Source organism: Equus asinus, chromosome 15 (assembly GCF_041296235.1).
Source record: "Equus asinus isolate D_3611 breed Donkey chromosome 15, EquAss-T2T_v2, whole genome shotgun sequence".
Classification (NCBI taxonomy): Eukaryota; Metazoa; Chordata; class Mammalia; order Perissodactyla; family Equidae; genus Equus; species Equus asinus.
This window is the reverse complement of record NC_091804.1, coordinates 29,958,534-29,976,159: the sequence shown is the minus strand read 5'-3', so window position 1 is coordinate 29,976,159 and position 17,626 is coordinate 29,958,534. Positions and strand designations below refer to the sequence as shown.

At 51.8% G+C, this 17,626-nt stretch overlaps 1 protein-coding gene across 3 annotated transcripts in view; it reads right to left on the bottom strand.

The window, feature by feature from the left end:
• Positions 1 to 2,259: 2,259 nt before the first annotated feature.
• The window catches only part of ARHGAP40 (Rho GTPase activating protein 40), a 38,707-nt gene continuing 23,340 nt past the window's right edge, over positions 2,260 to 17,626 (bottom strand). The window contains exons 6-16 of one of the 3 annotated variants that reach the window (XR_006514001.2): positions 15,309 to 15,474; positions 13,706 to 13,797; positions 13,233 to 13,310; positions 12,670 to 12,829; positions 10,703 to 10,785; positions 9,069 to 9,275; positions 6,523 to 6,663; positions 5,575 to 5,744; positions 4,966 to 5,031; positions 4,363 to 4,418; positions 3,295 to 3,375 (exon numbers count right to left, since the gene is read on the bottom strand). Coding sequence is in view for 2 of the 3 variants with exons in the window: in XM_014847192.3 (XP_014702678.2) it covers positions 3,284 to 3,375; positions 4,363 to 4,418; positions 5,575 to 5,744; positions 6,523 to 6,663; positions 9,069 to 9,275; positions 10,703 to 10,785; positions 12,670 to 12,829; positions 13,233 to 13,310; positions 13,706 to 13,797; positions 15,309 to 15,474 (1,245 nt within the window). In the remaining variant the exon portion in view is untranslated. Of the gene's footprint in view, positions 3,376 to 4,362; positions 4,419 to 4,896; positions 5,032 to 5,574; positions 5,745 to 6,522; positions 6,664 to 9,068; positions 9,276 to 10,702; positions 10,786 to 12,669; positions 12,830 to 13,232; positions 13,311 to 13,705; positions 13,798 to 15,308; positions 15,475 to 17,626 lie in introns of those variants that run through there. The other 2 variants (XM_014847192.3, XM_070485927.1) reach the window with 2 other exon arrangements.

Sequence of the window (17,626 nt, the reverse complement as noted above, 5' to 3'; positions counted from 1 at the left end):
TCACCATCACCACCATCACCACCGTCATCACCACCGTCATCACCATCATCACCATCATCACCACCACCACCATCTTCACTGCCACCACCATTATCACCACCACCACCACCATCACCACCATAATCATCACCACTGTAATCATCACCATCAGCATCACCACCACCATCACCATCATCAGAGCCATCAAGATGATAGTGAGTTGGACTAAGATGGTCATAGGAGCAAAGGAGTGAAGTGGGGGGATTGGGGTGTATTTTGGAGTGAAGTCCAACAGGGCTTGTAGGTGGATTGTGGGGGGTGGGGAGGAATTGGGGAGGAGAAGCAGCAACTCTGGCTGAATCCCATGGTATTTCCCCCACTTGGATAATCTACCCAGTCTCCCTGCTTCTGTCTTGACTCTCCCGTCTCACTAGCAGCTCCCAGGTCCTGATCCTGCTTCGGGCAATCGTGGTGTGGCTGAAAGGGCTTGGAATTGGGCATCCAAGCTTCTCACTCTCTGTGCGACTGAACACATGGTTTAACTGTCCTGAACTTCAGTTCCTTCATACGCAAAATGGAATGGTGGTAATACCTACCTCATAGGATTATGGGGCTAGTGCTGGACTAAACTTGCACTTCATCCAGTCTGGGCTCTTTGGATGGGGTGGCTGCGGAGACTGAGGCCACTCAAAGACTCTTAATCAGCTACAGGTTCCAAACACCCTGTCTGGCAGTTCCAGAATTAATGTCAAGAATCTCTTGGTTAAGGAAAATGCCTTCTTTCCAGTTCTGAGTGTGTGTGTATTGTGTGTGGCAGGGAGAGAGAGAGGGAGACTAAGGAAGTGACTATCATCAAAAACCTTTAAATATGGATATTTCAGGCAAAATAGTTTGGATTTATGGTCTAAAACAGTTGAGCTTGAATCTTTATACCAGATTAACCTGCATTGGAATTGAATCCTGTCACCTATTAGCCATGTGGCCAAGTAATATTAACTTTCTGAGCCTCAGTTTTCCTGTCTTGTATAAAGGGAATAATAATAATGTGTCTCGTAAGGTTTTTGTGAGAATTAAAGCCTTAATTTATGTAAAGTACCTGGTACTTAGCAAGTTCTTGGTGACTGTTAGCTGCTGTCATCACTTCATCACCCAAACTAAGACACTGGATTATTGTGAAGATTAAATTTGAAGCTCTTGGCATCATCACCATCACCACCACCATCATCACCATCACCATTGTCACCATCACTATCACCACCACCATCATCACCATCACCATTGTCACCATCACTATCACCATTACCATCATCACCATCACCATTGTCACCATCACAATCACCACCACCATCATCACCATCACCATTGTCACCATCACTATCACCACCACCATCATCACCATCACCATTGTCACCATCACTATCACCACCACCATCATCACCATCACCATTGTCACCATCACTATCACCACCACCATCACCATCACCATTGTCACCATCGCTATCACCATTACCATCATCACCATCACCATTGTCACCATCACTATCACGACCACCATCATCACCATCACCATTGTCACCATCACTATCACCACCACCATCATCACCATCACCATTGTCACCATCACTATCACGACCACCATCATCACCATCACCATTGTCACCATCACTATCACCATTACCATCATCACCATCACCATTGTCACCATCACTATCACCATTACCATCATCACCACGGCTATCACCGTTATCATCTTCACTGTCATCAGCATCACCTTACAGGGTGAAGCAGGTACCATCAATGTACCACCAACTTCCCTTCAGCGTTTACCATTTCAGTGTACCGTGGCCACCTTCTAATTGCCACATCTGTATCTCTTTACCCAAGGGCTTTCTCTGGCTCCCGGAACCCACGAAGCCTGTGCTCATGCAGCTGGAAGTGCCAGGGAAGAAACGCCCACCCTCCTCAGGTTCAGCCCTCAACCAATGACTCACAGGAGTTGAGGAATAAATGTCCCTCGGGTGGGGACAACTCTGATGAATATCTTCTACATGGGTTCTCAGAGCTCCCCGGCAGAATTAAGCTCTGGTTGCCCACAGTGGTAACTTGCTTGATCACTTTCATGGGCTGCCTCCCCTTCTCTATCTCGCCTCCCCACTGTCTGGTGTTTCCTGGGATCACTATTTGCCCTGGAATCATTGTCTCAGGGGCAGCTTCTGGGGGAACTCAAGTGGAGACACTGGATCATTGTGAAGATTAAACTTGTAAAGCTCTTCACATATACCAAGGGCTTAATAAATTTATTGTTAAATGAATGAATGAATGAGGCTTCACCTGCCCCGAGGAGACAGACCCAGGGTAGGGGAAGGAGGAAGGGAGAGACCTGGGAACTTGGAGATGAGAGGGGTGGGGAGGATCCCAGAGAAGCTGCCCCTGCAGCACCCGCCCCCTGCAGCAACTGTCATGACTCCGCCCCTCCTTTTTCTGAGTTCTCTTCCCGGCCCCTCCAGATGGCTGCAGGTTCCAGGTGTGGCCAGACCGCACTGAGAAACAGGAGGACGTTCTCATCGCCAGGCTCCCGTGTTAACTCCCCAGGAGGACCACATCCACTGAGAGCTGGGTTCCAGAGAACAGAACTTGAATGAAGTAAAAGTCACATTCAACGTGTGCCTTTCATGTTCAAACAGAATTTAAATATCGTATTACAAAATGACAAGATTGTACAAAGCAACATTTAAAACATGAGAGCTGTGAAGGGAAGTCTCCGTCTTTCTGGTTCTCACAGGGCTGTTCACGGCCACAGTATTTGACCCCCCCCCCCCCCGAGCCCCAACCTTCTCATATCTCAAGGGGGCTCAGAGAGGGCAAGGGGCTTGCCCAAGGCTGCAGAGCTCTTCTAGCTTCATCTCCAGTACTGTCCCACTATACGCTGTAGGGCCACTTTCAAAGCAGTTTTTCGAGGGGTGGGGGGGTGGGGGGGTGTGCAGAACTAGCCTCTTGATAGAGGTGCTGCTTTTTTTCTTCTCCTCAGGGCTTGGAATCACGGACAAAAATCTATGGAGACCCACGTGGTGTCCTGCATGGTGCAGGAGCCGGCTGTCCTGAGGGCTGGGGAACACAGGGAGTGAGGGCTCTGTGTTCGAGGTTCTGCGGGGAGGATGTGAGAGGCATTTCAGAGGAGAACACGCCTTGGAGAAAGACGGAGACCTTCCCCTTGAACAGCTGTGCTCCCACGCTGGGTACACAGGCACAGAGTCCGTGGGGGCAAGGACATGACATCCAGGGCTGCTCCTCAGAGTCCTAGGGCTTAGGTGGGACTCGGTTTAATGACCCACTCGCCATGCGGGTTGGCGCGGTACAGATCAAAGAGGTAGGCGTCTGGGTCCAGGCGATGCTCACCTGTGGGAAGCAGGGATGAAGGAGATTGAGGTGGTGGCTGTGGAAGATGCTGCTGGCTGCCCGGAGCCCCTCACTGGCCAGGGGACCACTCCCCGAGCTGCGTAACCCTTGGCTGCTCTGGCTCACAGCTGCCCCACTCTCTGGAGAACTGACCTTCGCTGATGTCAGGTGCCTTGTCAGGGAAGTTATGCCCCCTCCAGGGCAGCCCACGGCCAGTGATTGACTGATGCAGAGGTAGGAAAGACCATTCTCCCTGCCTCTGAAGGAAACCATCCCAATGCAATTTGCGCTCCAGAGCCCCCTTGTGGCCAAACTAGGCTTCACCCCTTCCTCTCCTTCCCTCCCCTCCCTTGTAAGGCTTTGCCGGAGGAGCACTCCCTCAATGCATCAGGACTCCCTAAGCTTTGTTTAACCTCTGCTCCTTGGCCAGTGGCTCTCAAAGTGCGGTCCCTGCACCAGCAGCCTCAGCAGCACCTGGGAACTTGTTAGAAATGCAGATTCTCAGGGCCCAGGTGGCTTAATGGCCCGCGCGGGTGATTCTGATGCCACTGAAGTTTGAGAGTCGCTGCTCTGGAGAAGGCAGCTGACAACAGCTGCCCATCCTTGGTTCCCACAAAGCCATGGGACTCTCAGAGCTGGCACACGTCTGCAGAATTCCTTAAGGAATCGATGACCACTGGCCCTGGAGGAGGTCCACTTCAGCCTGGGCGGCCCAGAGACATCAGTGAAACAGGAAATTCTGCCCTCTCCATGCCCACGGCCAGCTCCAGGCAAAACTCCAAACTCCAGGGTGGAATCCTAAGGCGTGGCCCAGGCTGAGCCTAACCTCACAGCAGGGTTCCGTCTGGTTTCAAGGGGGACAGAGGCCTGAGGGGATGGCTCTTCCTGAGGTGGACTCTAGCCTCCCCCAGAGAGGCCCAGTGAGCCGTCAAGGTCAAAGAGCTCCCAGGGTCCTGGGCTCCGACCCACTCCCCACCGGAAACTTACTGATATTCCCTCCAACTTCATACAGGAGGATGTTGGCTGACATCACGGACCTGCGGCTGCAAGACAGAGAGAAGAAAACTGCTGACCTCTTCTTCTGGTGGCAGCGAGACCAACAGCTGCTCATGGACCCCAGGCCTGGAAGGGGCAGCCCTCACTGATATTTGATCCCAGGTGGGAGATGGGCAGAAGGACCCTCCTGAGAGAGCCGGAGCCCAGGGACAGGGAAGATGCAGTTGGGCTGCACCTGGGGAGGGCCAGCCATGGGTCCCCCTGCCGCAAGACCCCTACCTACTGGACATCGAATGGAGGCTGCGAGGGTGGGGGGATAAGGAGTGATAGACGGGCACAGGAGCCTGCTGTGAGGGGCGAATTCTGAGGCAAGATGGACTGTGGATACTGCATAATTATGTATGAAAATTATAATTATCATACAGGTATCATATAATTATCATATGATAATTATGGATAGCCTGAGTTCAATTCCAGAATCTGTCCTCTATTTGCTGTGTGGCTCTGGGCAAGCCCCTTCCCCTCTCTGGGCCTTAGTTTTCCCATCTGTACATCTAGTCCAGGAACTGGACTAGATACTTGCTAAAGACCCACAGTCCAAGAGTCCTTCGTGCCAGTCCATCAAGGAGGCTCCTGAGAGCTCAATCTGTTTCTTGCATCCTGGAATGACAGAAGCATATCGGCCCACTGATCCTCTTTCAGCTCTTTGGCCATGCTGCCTCAGCACCTTTACTTATGCAGTTTTCTGTGCCTGGAAGCCTTACTTCATTCCCCAATCTATACCAGGTGCCTTGTTTTACATTCACATTGTGCCCTGTATTTCTTATAAAATCTAACACAGTTTGTAACTTGGTATTTACTTTGTGGCTATTTGGCTCATGTCTATCTCTTCCACAGGGCTGTGAACTTGCAAGGCCAGGGCCCTTGTCGGTTCTTTTCATTATGATTCTAGCATTCCACATGATACCTGGTCTATAGTAGGTGTTTAGTAAATACCTGTGAGTGAATGAATGAATGATGACTATTATCATTATTATTTGGAGCAAAGAAGCTCTCTAAGAAGGTTGGAGAACCCAGTTCTGACCACCCCAGAAGGGGAAAGGCCAACAGCACGTGCAAATCCCCTCAAAGGCTTCAGCTCTCCCTGCACCTACTGCCTGCTCCCTGCAGGGGAGAGCTGCTTATCTCAGGGGGGCCCCTTACCGTGGGAGGAGGCTGTCTGTGTCCTCATTGCCCTCTTGACCCTGGGAACTGGCGCTGAGGTGCTCTGTGAACTGCCTGAGGACGTGGGCCACTCTGGTGCCCGGGGTCAGGGGCACCTCCAGGGGACCTTTGATAGGCCAGGCCACCTGGATCTTTGCTACTTTGGGAGTCTGCAGAGGAAGAGAAAGATCCATACAGAGGCACACACATGCATGCCTGGAATTCAAATGTGTGTGCATAAACACACTTACACAAATACCCACACTCAACATGCAAAATGCACACATACACACCAGCTGCTTGTGCACAGATCGTAGCATGACCACATACAGAACGTCCCCCAAAGTGTGCATACATAGACACAGGCATAGAAACATATGTGTGCACAGGCGTTCATACTCGTACACACAACAGGAGTGCATGCAATGCACTTAGAAACGCATGCATCTAGGTTTATATAAACACCCATCATGCACAATGCGATACTGGTCAATCAATTTCTCTGTTCTGGACTTTCTTAAGAAACCCGGTTCAGGACTCTCCCCAGGATCATTCCGTATTCTTGGAAGGCCTTTCCCTTCTCCTGCCCACCTGCACGCCCCAATCACTCCAGACAGCGACCCCTACTTCCCCAACCCTCAGTCAGGGACACGAGGGGCTGCTTAAGAACGGCGCAGGGGAGATAGCGTCTAGAAACCCCACACCACACCAGTTTCCCCTTTCCTCAGCCCGTCATCTCCCTCGTTTCCGAGACACCACCTCCTCGCTCGCTCGCTCGCTGTGATGGGGCTGGGGCGCCCCCTGGTGGCCGAAATCGGCAGCGCCGTGCCTGGTGGCCCGGCAGTCAGCACCTGGAGGATGCGGATGCCTTGGGCCCCAGGCGCCCTCCGGCCGCCCATGGTCCCTTCGTCCCTCCTTCTGCCGCGGGGGGAGGAGGGGCGCACTCACCGCCTCGAGGCCGTCACCCGTCTTGTCCTTGTCTGCGTGTATCCTTCGCAGCCAGGTTGTGAGGCCCCCGTCGCAGAGCTGGGGGCGCCGCCCACTGCTGTCGTTCAGTTTTCGCACCTGGGCCACCAAGAAAGAGGCGACCTGTCCGGAAAGAATCAAGTCTTAGCTGGCCCGGGGCTACTGGGTAAGAGGCAGAGCCCTCCAGGGTCGCTGTGGCCTCTTGCCTGTCCCAGCAGGGCTTGGCAATACATAGTGGCTGACATACTAGTTTGGTGTGAGGAGGGGGGCCATTTAACCCCTAAAGAGGGCCATGGAGTAGGGATCTCTGAGAATAGAGGCCACCCTTGGGCTAAGTGGACAGTGGTGTCCCCTCACAGAGGCTGGAGCGTCATGCACCTGCTGTGGGACAGCTGCTCATTGGCACACTCAGGCGGGGTGTCCCCAAGAGCACACCTAGAGTGGGCTAAGGCTCTGAGAAGCCCCAGCCAGCCCCAGAATGGCAAATTCCCAAAGACGCCCAGGTCAACCCACTCACCTCTGTGCAAACAGAACCCAGCAGGCAGAGTCAGGAGAATCCAGACTCCACGGACTCTGATATTAAGAGCATGTGCCCTGAGGTCTGACAGAATGGGGTCCATTCTGGGCTCCTCTAATTACTGGCCCTGTGATGCCTGAACGAGACGATCCACACAGTGGAAGGTGAGGGGAACGCTTCCATTTTACTTTATCTACATTTATGTTGCCTGAAAATTTAAAAGAAGGCACTTGGGCATTTCTTGAATTTTTGAGACTCCCTACAAGAAAAAGTATTAGAATCTAATTTATTTTAGTAGTCACATTACCTCAGAGAGCTGAAAGAGCACAGAGAAGCAAGGAACTATGGGAGTGTAGGCGTGTACCTGTGTAGGGGAGGGAGGGCTGTCAGCAGAGGACGTGACTCTTGAACTAGGTCTTGAAGAATGAGCAGAGGGTACCAGGCTTCTGCCCTTTCTAAAAATGGAAGGGGGGGGGCTGGCCCCGTGGCCGAGTGGTTAAGTTCGCGCACTCCGCTGCAGGCGGCCCAGTGTTTCGTCAGTTTGAATCCTGGGCGCGGACATGGCACTGCTCATCAGACCAAGCTGAGGCAGCGTCCCACATACCACAACTAGAAGGACCCACAACTAAGAATATGCAACTATGTACCTGGGGGCTTTGGGGAGAAAAAGGAAAAAAAAATAAAATCTTTAAAAATGGAAGGGAATTGCAGGCAGAGTGAACTGCATTAGGAAAAATCCAGAGCTGTGAAGTACAGGGTGAGTTTGGAGAACCAACTGGCATTTGGTGTGTTTAGAACACAAAGGAGTGCCTGGGTGTGATGGGGGAGAAACTGCGTACAGTCAGAGAGCTTCACTTGCTGGTTTCTGGAATTAAAAAATTGATCCTGATGACTTTATGGATGGAGGAAGGGATAGGAGGAAGGAAGAGAGAGGGAGGGTGAGGGAATGGATGGATGAGTGGAGGAGTGGATGGGTGGGTAGGTGGAGGGATGTATGGGTTGGTTGGTGGGTGGGTGGGTGGATGGGTAGGTGGAGGGATGCCTGGATTGGTGGGTGGGTGGATGGGTAAGTGTAGGGACGTATGGATTGGTGTGTGGGTGGATGGGTGGATGGATGGATGGGTAGGTGGAGGAATGTATGGATTGGTGGATGGGTGGATGGATGGATGGGTAGGTGGAGGGACTCATGGATTGGTGGGTGGTTGGTGGGTGGATGGATGGATGGGTAAGTGGAGGGAAGTATGGATTGGTGGGTGGATGGATGGGTGGATGGATGGACGGGTAGGTGGAGGGACGCATGGATTGGTGGGTGGATGGATGGGTGACTAAGTGGAAGGATGAATAGAGAAACGGATGGCAGAGGCTGCATCTCTCTCAGTACAGTGGCCTGATCAGCAGTGGTGGGCCATGCTACCTTGTGTTCGTGGGAGTCTAGAGGGCTGGCCAGGTCTTCTCAGCGCTCCTCCTCCACCCTCAACTTTCAGCAGGCCTTGCATGCCCACAGCACCAAGGGGTCTCTCTCCCAACTCTTGCCCCTCGCCCTTGCTCTGGATTCTCACTCAGGGCAAGGCTCTCGGGGGCGGAGACTGTCTTGATTATCTGGCTCTGGGCTCTGTCTTAGGCAGGCCCTGTGCTCTGAGCCTCACGGGCAGGGCTTTTTCAGCATCACTAAAGCTTTGATGTGAAGGAACCCTTTGTGGGAGCTCAGGGAACACCCATAATGTGTGGCAGACCAGATGGCAGTGGACTGACTGAGAGGTGTGGGAGTAGAGACAGAAAGTGAGGACACCTCTTGGACGCTAAGCCAGGGGGAGGAAGAAGACCCTGGCCATACACAGGATCCCACAAAGGTCCCACAAGAGACACAACCAGGGATTCAAAAGGACAGTACCCACAATCCTGGATGGCAGGGACATCAGGGCAGCTGTACCCAGAGGAGGACGGCGGCCTGTCCCTGCTACCCGGATGGACAGCCCCTCCCCTCCACTCCTAGCTGGGCAGCAGCACTCACCGTCCAGAGCAGATCCTGGTAGTGCACCATCATCCGCACCACCTCAGCTGCCCCCTCCGCCAGCTGCTTCTCCTTGCTCTTGGCGAGTTTGGGGGGCCGCCCTCGGTGGAGGAAGAGATTGGGGGCCATCACTGTGGAAACGTTCCACAGCGTCATCTTGTTGCTCTGCTCCCGGGCCACCACCTTCCTGAGGAATTCCAGGAGAGCCTGGGGAAGGGCACAGCACTGCCCTCAAATCTCAGCACATCCCTGGTGCTCCCCACCTTTCCCAGAGCATCCTGCTGTGCAGCCTGCGGGTACTGGAAGAAGCCAGGGACTGGAATAGCGGTTTTCCATCAGCCCACCCCATGACCTCGCTGTGTCTCAGGTTCCTGCTCTGTGAAATGTGGCCAAAACCTTTTCCCTTCCCTACCCTCTCAGAGGTTAATGAGGCATCCAGTTCAGACTTCAATTTCCAGGCCCAAAAGAGCCACAGCTCTGGGAAATGAGTCTTTTCCTGGTGAGCCCCAGGTCAGCTCCTTCTTTCTGGGGTCTAGATCTGCCCAAAATGCAAAGGAAAGACTAGGGAAGCAGAGACAATGGGAAGAAAGGAGGAAGATGATTTTACCGACCTACCATTTGTTAAGTATTCTTTGTGCTCCTGGCCCTGTCGTTAGCACATGTATTTAATCCTCACAACAACTCTATAAAATAGGTTTTACCATTGTACCCATCATGCAGAGAAGGAAACTGTGGCTTGGAGAATGTGCCCAAGGCCACACAGCCAGTAAGGATGAAGGAAGGGAGGGAGGGGATGGAAGGATGGAAAGATGAATGGATAGATGGAAGGAAGGAAGGAAGGAAGGAAGGAAGGAAGGTAGGCATCTATTGAGCACCTGCAAAGTACCACATCTTCTACTCTATGATTCGTCATGTGTTAGCTCTTGAAATTCCCAAAACAATCACACAAGATGCTATTATAATCCTCAGTTCACTGAAAAGGAAACAGAAACTCAGAGAGGCTGTCTCTTTAACCAAAGCTGAGGCACAAGGAGTGGAGGTCCCTGGAGCCCAGCTCCACCTGATTACAAAGACTTCTTGGGGCCTCATACGCCCACACCAGATGAGGACTCCAGGAGACCTGGGGCCTCCTCACAGCTTCACCCTAGAGATGCATCTTGGGTTTGACCCAAGGACAGCCAGGAGGGCGCTGGGAGCCAAGTGAGGGCTGTGCCCCAGCTCCAGCCCCCAGCCCTGAGCACCCACCCCTGTAGCACACAGTGGGAGTTCCCTGAGGGAGTGTTTCCCAAACTGGTGCCCCACAGAACACCAGTGCCATGTGAGGATTTCCACAAAAGAGGGAAAGTGCTACCTACTCTAGCCCCACTCAGAGAGCCCTCTTCCCTGTGCCTCCTGTTGGCACCACACAGAAGTGATGCTCGGCAGTGCCCACTCCACTGAGCACTTGTGCCTTTCAAGATTCATCTGCTTTCTTTAGGGAAAAAGTCTCAGAAAGGCCATGGCCATCACTGTTGGTCATCCCTGCACCCCAGCACCTGGCAGAGTTGTTGAATGAATGCATAATCACATTTGGAGCCCTTACTGTGGTTGTGGGCTGAGATGATAGAACAGAGGCAGCTCATAGTAATTCTTACCTTCAGAGCGTTTCTGTTGGGTTCCGGAAGGATCAGGATGAGCAGGTGAAGGGCCTGCAGGCGCTGTTTCAGGTCGGGGATGTCTGAGGGAAGAAGGGGGGCCTGGGTCTCTGCTCTCCCAGGGGAGGCTCAGGCTCTCTCCTTCCCAGGCCCCTTCTCAGGGAGGGAAGATTCCAGAGCTGGGAAATCCCCAGACACAGCCAGGAAAACCTTCTTTGGAAGGCCTGGAACTGTTTCCTGGGCTAGTGTCAGAGCCAGACAGAGCCCCAACTAGTGCTGGTCGTGAGGTCACTCTCGATGCTGTGTGAATGAAAGGAACACACACACACGTGCATGCGTACATGGCCACACACATGTGTGCACATACAGGCCCAGATGTGCAGTCTGAGAGCTGTAGCTCAGGGTCAGAGATGCAGTGGGCCAGCAGTCACCCTCAGGAGGGGAGGTGGATAGCCTACTGTCCTGGAGAGAAGGTTTCAGGAAACCCCATGCATTCTGAGGCTTGAAGAGGAAAAGCTCTCCCGCACTGGGGCCAGGGAGAAGAGGAGGTGGGAGGTAGAGAATTCAGAGAAAGAGTTCACCAGAACCAGGCCAGACCAGCAGCTGAGAGCTCGCTGGAGCCTGGAGACGAGATGCGGAGGGGACACAGAGGCTGAGCGGCCCAGGCTTCGCCCCCAGGATCCCCTGTGGCATTCATTCATTCACGCACTTGACAAATATCGTCAAGTGCCTATCAGGTGCCATGCTCCAGTGCAGGGACCTCGGACACAGCAGTGAAGGAGCCAGACAGGTCCCAGACTTGTGGAGCTTATGTTTCAGGGGAGAAGACAGACCATAAACAAGCAAAGGAATAGCTGAGTATCCTTAGCCACTGCCTCACCCTGAGAAGAAACTGAAGCAGAGTCCTCTGACAGGCGGCGTCTGGGTCTGCCAGGCGACCTGGCTGCCAGGTCAGGGAGGGCCTCCTGGAGGCGCTGGCATTGAGCCGACATCTGAATGGCAAGAAGCAGCCAGCCAAATGAGGGGGACAGAGGATTTCCAGGTAAAGAGAGCAGCAGGCGCAGAGGCCCCGAGGAAGGAAGAAAATGGGCCTGTTAAAGCCGATGGTGGGGACGGAGGGGGACAGGAGGAGAAGGATCAGAGACAGGAGGGCCTGAGCACGGAGGAGCGCCCTGTGGGCCCAGGTCGGTGGGGAGTGAGGGTTTATTCCAGAGGGGTTCCAGGGGGTGTGGAGCCATAGAGTGACATGATTTGATCTGATCTATTCGAGAAGCAAAGGCTGGAGAGGATTTCTCAGAGGGCCCGCCCTGGCTTGGGGGTGGAAATCAGGCTGCCAGGAGCCCTGCAGCCTTTTAGAGAAAACAGAGTGTGAGGAAGAGAGCGCGCCTCACACCTGGGCTCCCCTCCAGGTCACCAGCAGGCTCTCAGGTGGGTCGTTTTATTCTTTTGAGAAAAATAAAAGTGATGGTGTTTGCGCTCTGTGGATGGTGAAGAAGTCCAGGCAGGAACATGTATTTGCAGAATATAGAGAGGGATCTGTGCAGTGCACGCCGATCTACAGATGTGCACACAGACAGAGGACAAGGACACACACGTGTGCCCACAGATACACAATTAGATGAGCCTGATAAGCTCAACCCCGTGGACATCATGACGGGGAAAAAACTGTCCATGCGAGGACGTAAGGACTGTGGTGTGCAAAACCTTACCCTCCTCTTCTCCCCCATCACGCTACACACACACACTCATGCCCATACACAAACAACACACACATGCACACACATGCTTATATGCACAAGCACTTGTACATATATGCACACACATGCACACACACACGCTTCTTCCTCCATCAGCTCGAGATCACAGGGAACAGGTAGTCCTGCCTTCCCACCACTTCCCCTCTCCAACCAAGGTCGGTGGCATCGAAGGCTCTTCTCCGCCCGTGCAGAGGGCTGGGGCACACTCACTGGGCACCACAGCGAAGGCCGGGAGGTACTCGGCAGTGAGCAGAGGCGCCGGCAGCTCCCGGATGAACCTTTTGAGCAAATCGGATGCGTCGTTGTGGTGAACCTCGTCCCAGCTAAAAACGCCAGTGTAGAAATCCCTCTCCAGCTTTCTTTCCAGCCCCTGGAGGAAGGAGGGACACTCATGAGAAGCTGGCCCAAGGCTCCAGTAAAAGCTCCTCCACCACTTCTCTGGGCCTCAGTTTCCTCATCTGCAAAGTGGGGACAATTCCTAGCAGCCACCTCCCAGGGTTGATATGAGGATTAAACGGCCAATGCGTGTGAGTCACTTAGCACAGGGTTCTGCTCAATACATGCTGGCAGTCTGACCCCAGGGCCCACACTCTTAAACCCCATGCTGTGTCCTGCCACCTCTGCCCTTTCAAACCCTCCTGGAATCCCACCGCTCAAGTAGAGACCAAAGACAGAACACAGGCAGCTAGGAACTGGATTCTCTCCCGGCTTAATGCGAAGGTGAGGGTGCTGGGCGATGCAGCCTCGATGAAGGCAGGGGGCCAAACCATTACCTTGACCCTGGCCTGGGACCCAGGCACCCTGAGAATGCCTTCCGTGTCCAGCCCTCTCTTCTCCAAACAGGACAGCAGCTACGACAGAAAGAAACCAACGTTTAAACCAGCAACTATTGAAAAGTGGGATTCTAACTGGTGTGTTCGTACCCTTGAAAACCGGGAAGAGGAGAGAGCTCAGAGAAGGGTCTCCCTCGAAATAAGAACAATAGTTTTCTTGGCCACTTCCATGAGCCAGGAGTTGCTCTGAGAGCTTTATATGCGTGTTTCTCATTTAATCCGTAATAACAGGCTACTGTTGTTATAACCCCACTTCACAGACACTCACCTCGCAAGTGTTCGAGGCTGAATTTGAAGCCAGGTCTCTCAATGCTAAAGTCACGCTCTTATCCCCCAGGCGAGACACCTCCCAACAGTGGCACGCAGGGCCAGCCTCTCAAGGGCTAAATGAGCCCAATCTGGGAGCAACTTACGGCTTGAAGGACCAGCGGGACCTGGGTGCTGGGGAGGGCTTTGCGGTCAGCTTCGAGCAGGGCATCGAGGGGCACACCAAAAAGGCGAGTTTCTGCGGGAAGTCAAGAGAGCAGAAGGGGCCTTTCGCTTCCTGGAATGACAGCTGGGCTCCAACCTGAACGATCTGGGTACCTAGACTTGGACTCCTTTCCCTGCGTAAGGACTGAGCTCTCTGGAGAATGGCTGAGCTCAAACCTGCCCACAGTTCTCGCACAGAACACTCGGCCTCAGCAATAAGGAACACGGTAGGTGCGTCACAGAGCAGAGTCCCAGCGGGATGAAGGCATTGAAAGGACAGCGAGCTGCTGCCCCAGGGAGTGCTGGGTACAAGATATCAGAATGATCTGGGTAGGTGTCTAGCTCTGCAGGGATGGGCCACATTCCCAAGAAATGTTTCCCAGGTCTTCTCACCCACCCCACCCTGTAGTCTTCTCGGGCCAACTCCTCCTTCTGAATCTACTCTGCAATTTCCTCCTTCTCCCATCACCCGCCTGCCCCTTTCCCTGCTAAACCCCCACCCCTGGTCTGTCTTATCCACCATCCTCTTGTCTTAAAGAAACAAAAAAAGAAATCACAACGTGTAATGTTGACAGCGATGCAGTGAGATGAACGGCCTCACACACTATTGAAGGGTGACATATACCAAGAACTTGACCATATTCTAAAATGATCGAAGATGCATTCGAAGCTGCATGTACAGCAATAGTGATAGTGCTTTATAACAGGACAAACACAGAAATAATAAATGTCCACAGATGGCTATATCCATAAGGAGAAAAATAGTGCCCTCATTAGAAATTATGTTTTCAAAGAATGTTAGAGTTCTGGTAAATGATATATTGTTGTAAGTTCATTACCCCTCCAGAACCCACACCCTTGGCCATGTGAATTTGCTACTCCTCCCATTAAAGAAGCAGAAAATACTTCCCCACTCCTTGCTAGATATCTTTGGCCAATGGAACGCTGGCCTCCGTGATGCAAGCAGAGGCTTAAAAGGCATTGTGTGGCCCATTTGTCCTCTTGTGCTTCCGCCATGGCCATGAGAACAGGCTCTGGCTTGCCTGCTGGTCCCAGGAGGACGAGAGACAAGAGAAGCAGACCCAGCCCCAGCCCACAGCTTGGAGCCAAGACCAGCCCGGAGCAGCCAACAACGCCGAGTCCGCCCCTAAACATGCCAGCAAGAGTTTTAAGTCATGAGTTTTGGGGGTGCTTGTTACGTAGCATTATTGTGGCAATAACTGAATGGCACAACTGGGAAGTGTCCATTAGTCTATAATATTAAGCGCAAAAAGGATATAAACACATGGGGGAAAAAAGGAACAAGATAACACTAAAAGTTAATAGCACTTACATCTGAATTGTACTTTTCCTTTTTGTATTTTACTGTTTCCCAAATTTCCTACAATGAGCAGGAATTGTTTTCATTCATATGTTTTCAGAAAATACCTATAACGGAAAGAACTATGGCAGCCAAGCACGTTTGGGTGGAAGATGCCCCACGCAGCTCCTGGATGAGGAAGCCGGGGCTTGAGCCGCTGGGTCTGAGATGCTGGGACTGCTGACCTGTGGCCTTGCGCTTGGCTGCCTTGCTCCTCTTCAGGTCCAAGCCCAGGATGTCACAGAGCGCTGTCAGCTCGATGAGGGCCAACGAAGGGATCTTCCCCATGTCCTGCAAGGACAAGTCTCCTATCCTTGTCAAGCCGAGTCTGCCTTTGGGGATCCTAAACTTCTAGGGAGGGAAGTAGACACGATCGCTCAGGTCAGTGAGGGGTCTGTGTGTCGAGGCTCCACCATCCCCTCCCCCAGCGCCCCTGGCGGTCAGCAGGAGGAAGAGCCGAGTGGAGGAGAGCAGGGGCTCAGGATTCCATCGTAGCTCAAGTCCAAGCTGTCCCTGTGACTGGATCACAGGCTGAGCCTCGAATTCCCCATCTCTAATCATAAAATAGTGCCTACCTCAGAGTTTTTGTGCGGGTAAAACGGGATAATAAGTATAAAGCGCTTAAGGGTGCCAGGCACATAGCGGATCCCCAGTCAATGGAAGTTGTTTTTACTACCTGTATTCCAACCTGAGGAGCTGGAGTAGAGGGTATCACCCCACTGGCCTTTTATCACTGCTTCTATTCTGCTCTTTTGTTGCTCTCCCTCGCCCCATCTGTCCCTGTCCTTGGCGGTGCCACCACGGCTCAAATGCTCCTCTTTCTCACTCTGAATAATAGAGTATTAATTGAAAAATAAAGGGTGCTCGAGCGCGCCATCTAGAGGCCACAGTGGGGATCTGCAGGCAGCCCGGCGCCTTCCTGCCGGCATCGGGTGAAAAACAGCAAGAGGTGGGGACGGGTCTGTTTACGTTGCCGGGGGGACTTGACCAGATTATTCCCCAGTGTCCCCTTCCAGTGCCCTAAGGGGGGAAAGGAAGCATACTGTGGTTGTAGGTAATAATATTCTGGCTATAATACAGCCTAGTGCTCACTGTACGGCTTATGGAGTCACACTCTGGGATCAAATTCCAACTTTTACCTGTGAGTTTGGGCAAATAATTTACCTTTCTGTGTGTCAATTTTCTCATCTGTAAAATGGGGTTAATAACAGTATCTACTTCAGAGGGTTGTAGGGGAGATTAAACTACATAAAGCATATAAAACACAATGCCTGACACATAGTGAGTACTCAATAATTATAACTATTACTATTTTTTGTTTATTTACACCCACAATTACTGTCAACATAATAGAATGAAATTAAATAGTGTATGTAAAATTCTTGGTATAATGCCTGGGCCATGGTAAAAGGTCAATATGTGGTACCCTTGGATTATTAATTATTATCATCATTCATAGTTTAGTGGGGGAAGCCATCTCATCAAAGCTAGAAGATAATATTGAGCATTAATTATCTCTGATGCTTTACAAATAGAAAGTCATTATTTAAGAATTTTGTTTGATGTCCTATGGTTGCCTAAGAGATCACTGAGAGAAAGTAGGTACAGAGTACTTGGAAACTCTGTACTATTTTTGCAACTTCTTGCGAGTCTAAAATTATTTCAAAATAAAAAGAAAAATTCTATTTGAATGGATGAAATACTTTCACATTGCAGTAGAGGTTACTGCGGGGTTGGGGGCAAATTTCCTAAGCAGTAGGGAGTAACGGTCATTCAGGAAACCTCTGGGGGCCCCAGCATCAGCCGGCTCTGTCACTTCTCTATGAGCTTCACTTCTCTGTTTTCCATCGGTAAAGTGGGGGTGCCATGACAGCACCCACGTCCTAGGGCGTGGTAGGGAAACAAGCCAGTGTGAGCAAAGCCTCTGGAACAGTGCCCCGGGGCCAGGGAAGCCCTCAGTGAAATGTCACCTAGGATTACCCAAACACATCAAATGTGGTCATTGAAGAACCTCTTCCCTTAGGAGCAGTGGGACCTGGGAAAAACTAAGCCTGATGAGAGTTACCTGGTTACCCTGGGGGAGGGGTCTTAACTGGGAGAGGGTATGGGGGGCCTTTGAGGGGGTAGAAGTGGGCTATGCCTTGATCTGGTGGGAGTCACACAAGTACACACATCCAGCTGTGCATGGCAAGTATCTGTGCACTTTACTGTGAGTTTTACCTCAATCTTAAAAAACTGAATATAAATGATTATATCCTAATTTGGAAGGAACTGTGCTGAAACAATTTGGAAAAGAAAAAAACTGAGATGTTGGGTCTGTCTCACACCAGACACCAAAGTTAATTTTAAAAATAAGTAGAAAAATATAGATAGGTAGATAGTTGTCAATTTGTTGGATGAGGGAAGACCTTCTAAGGCTAAAAGCAAAAAAGAAGGGCATAAATGAAAATCTTGATACTGTTACTAGACTCTAGCTCCCCGCCCCCAGTCCTTGACATGGGCA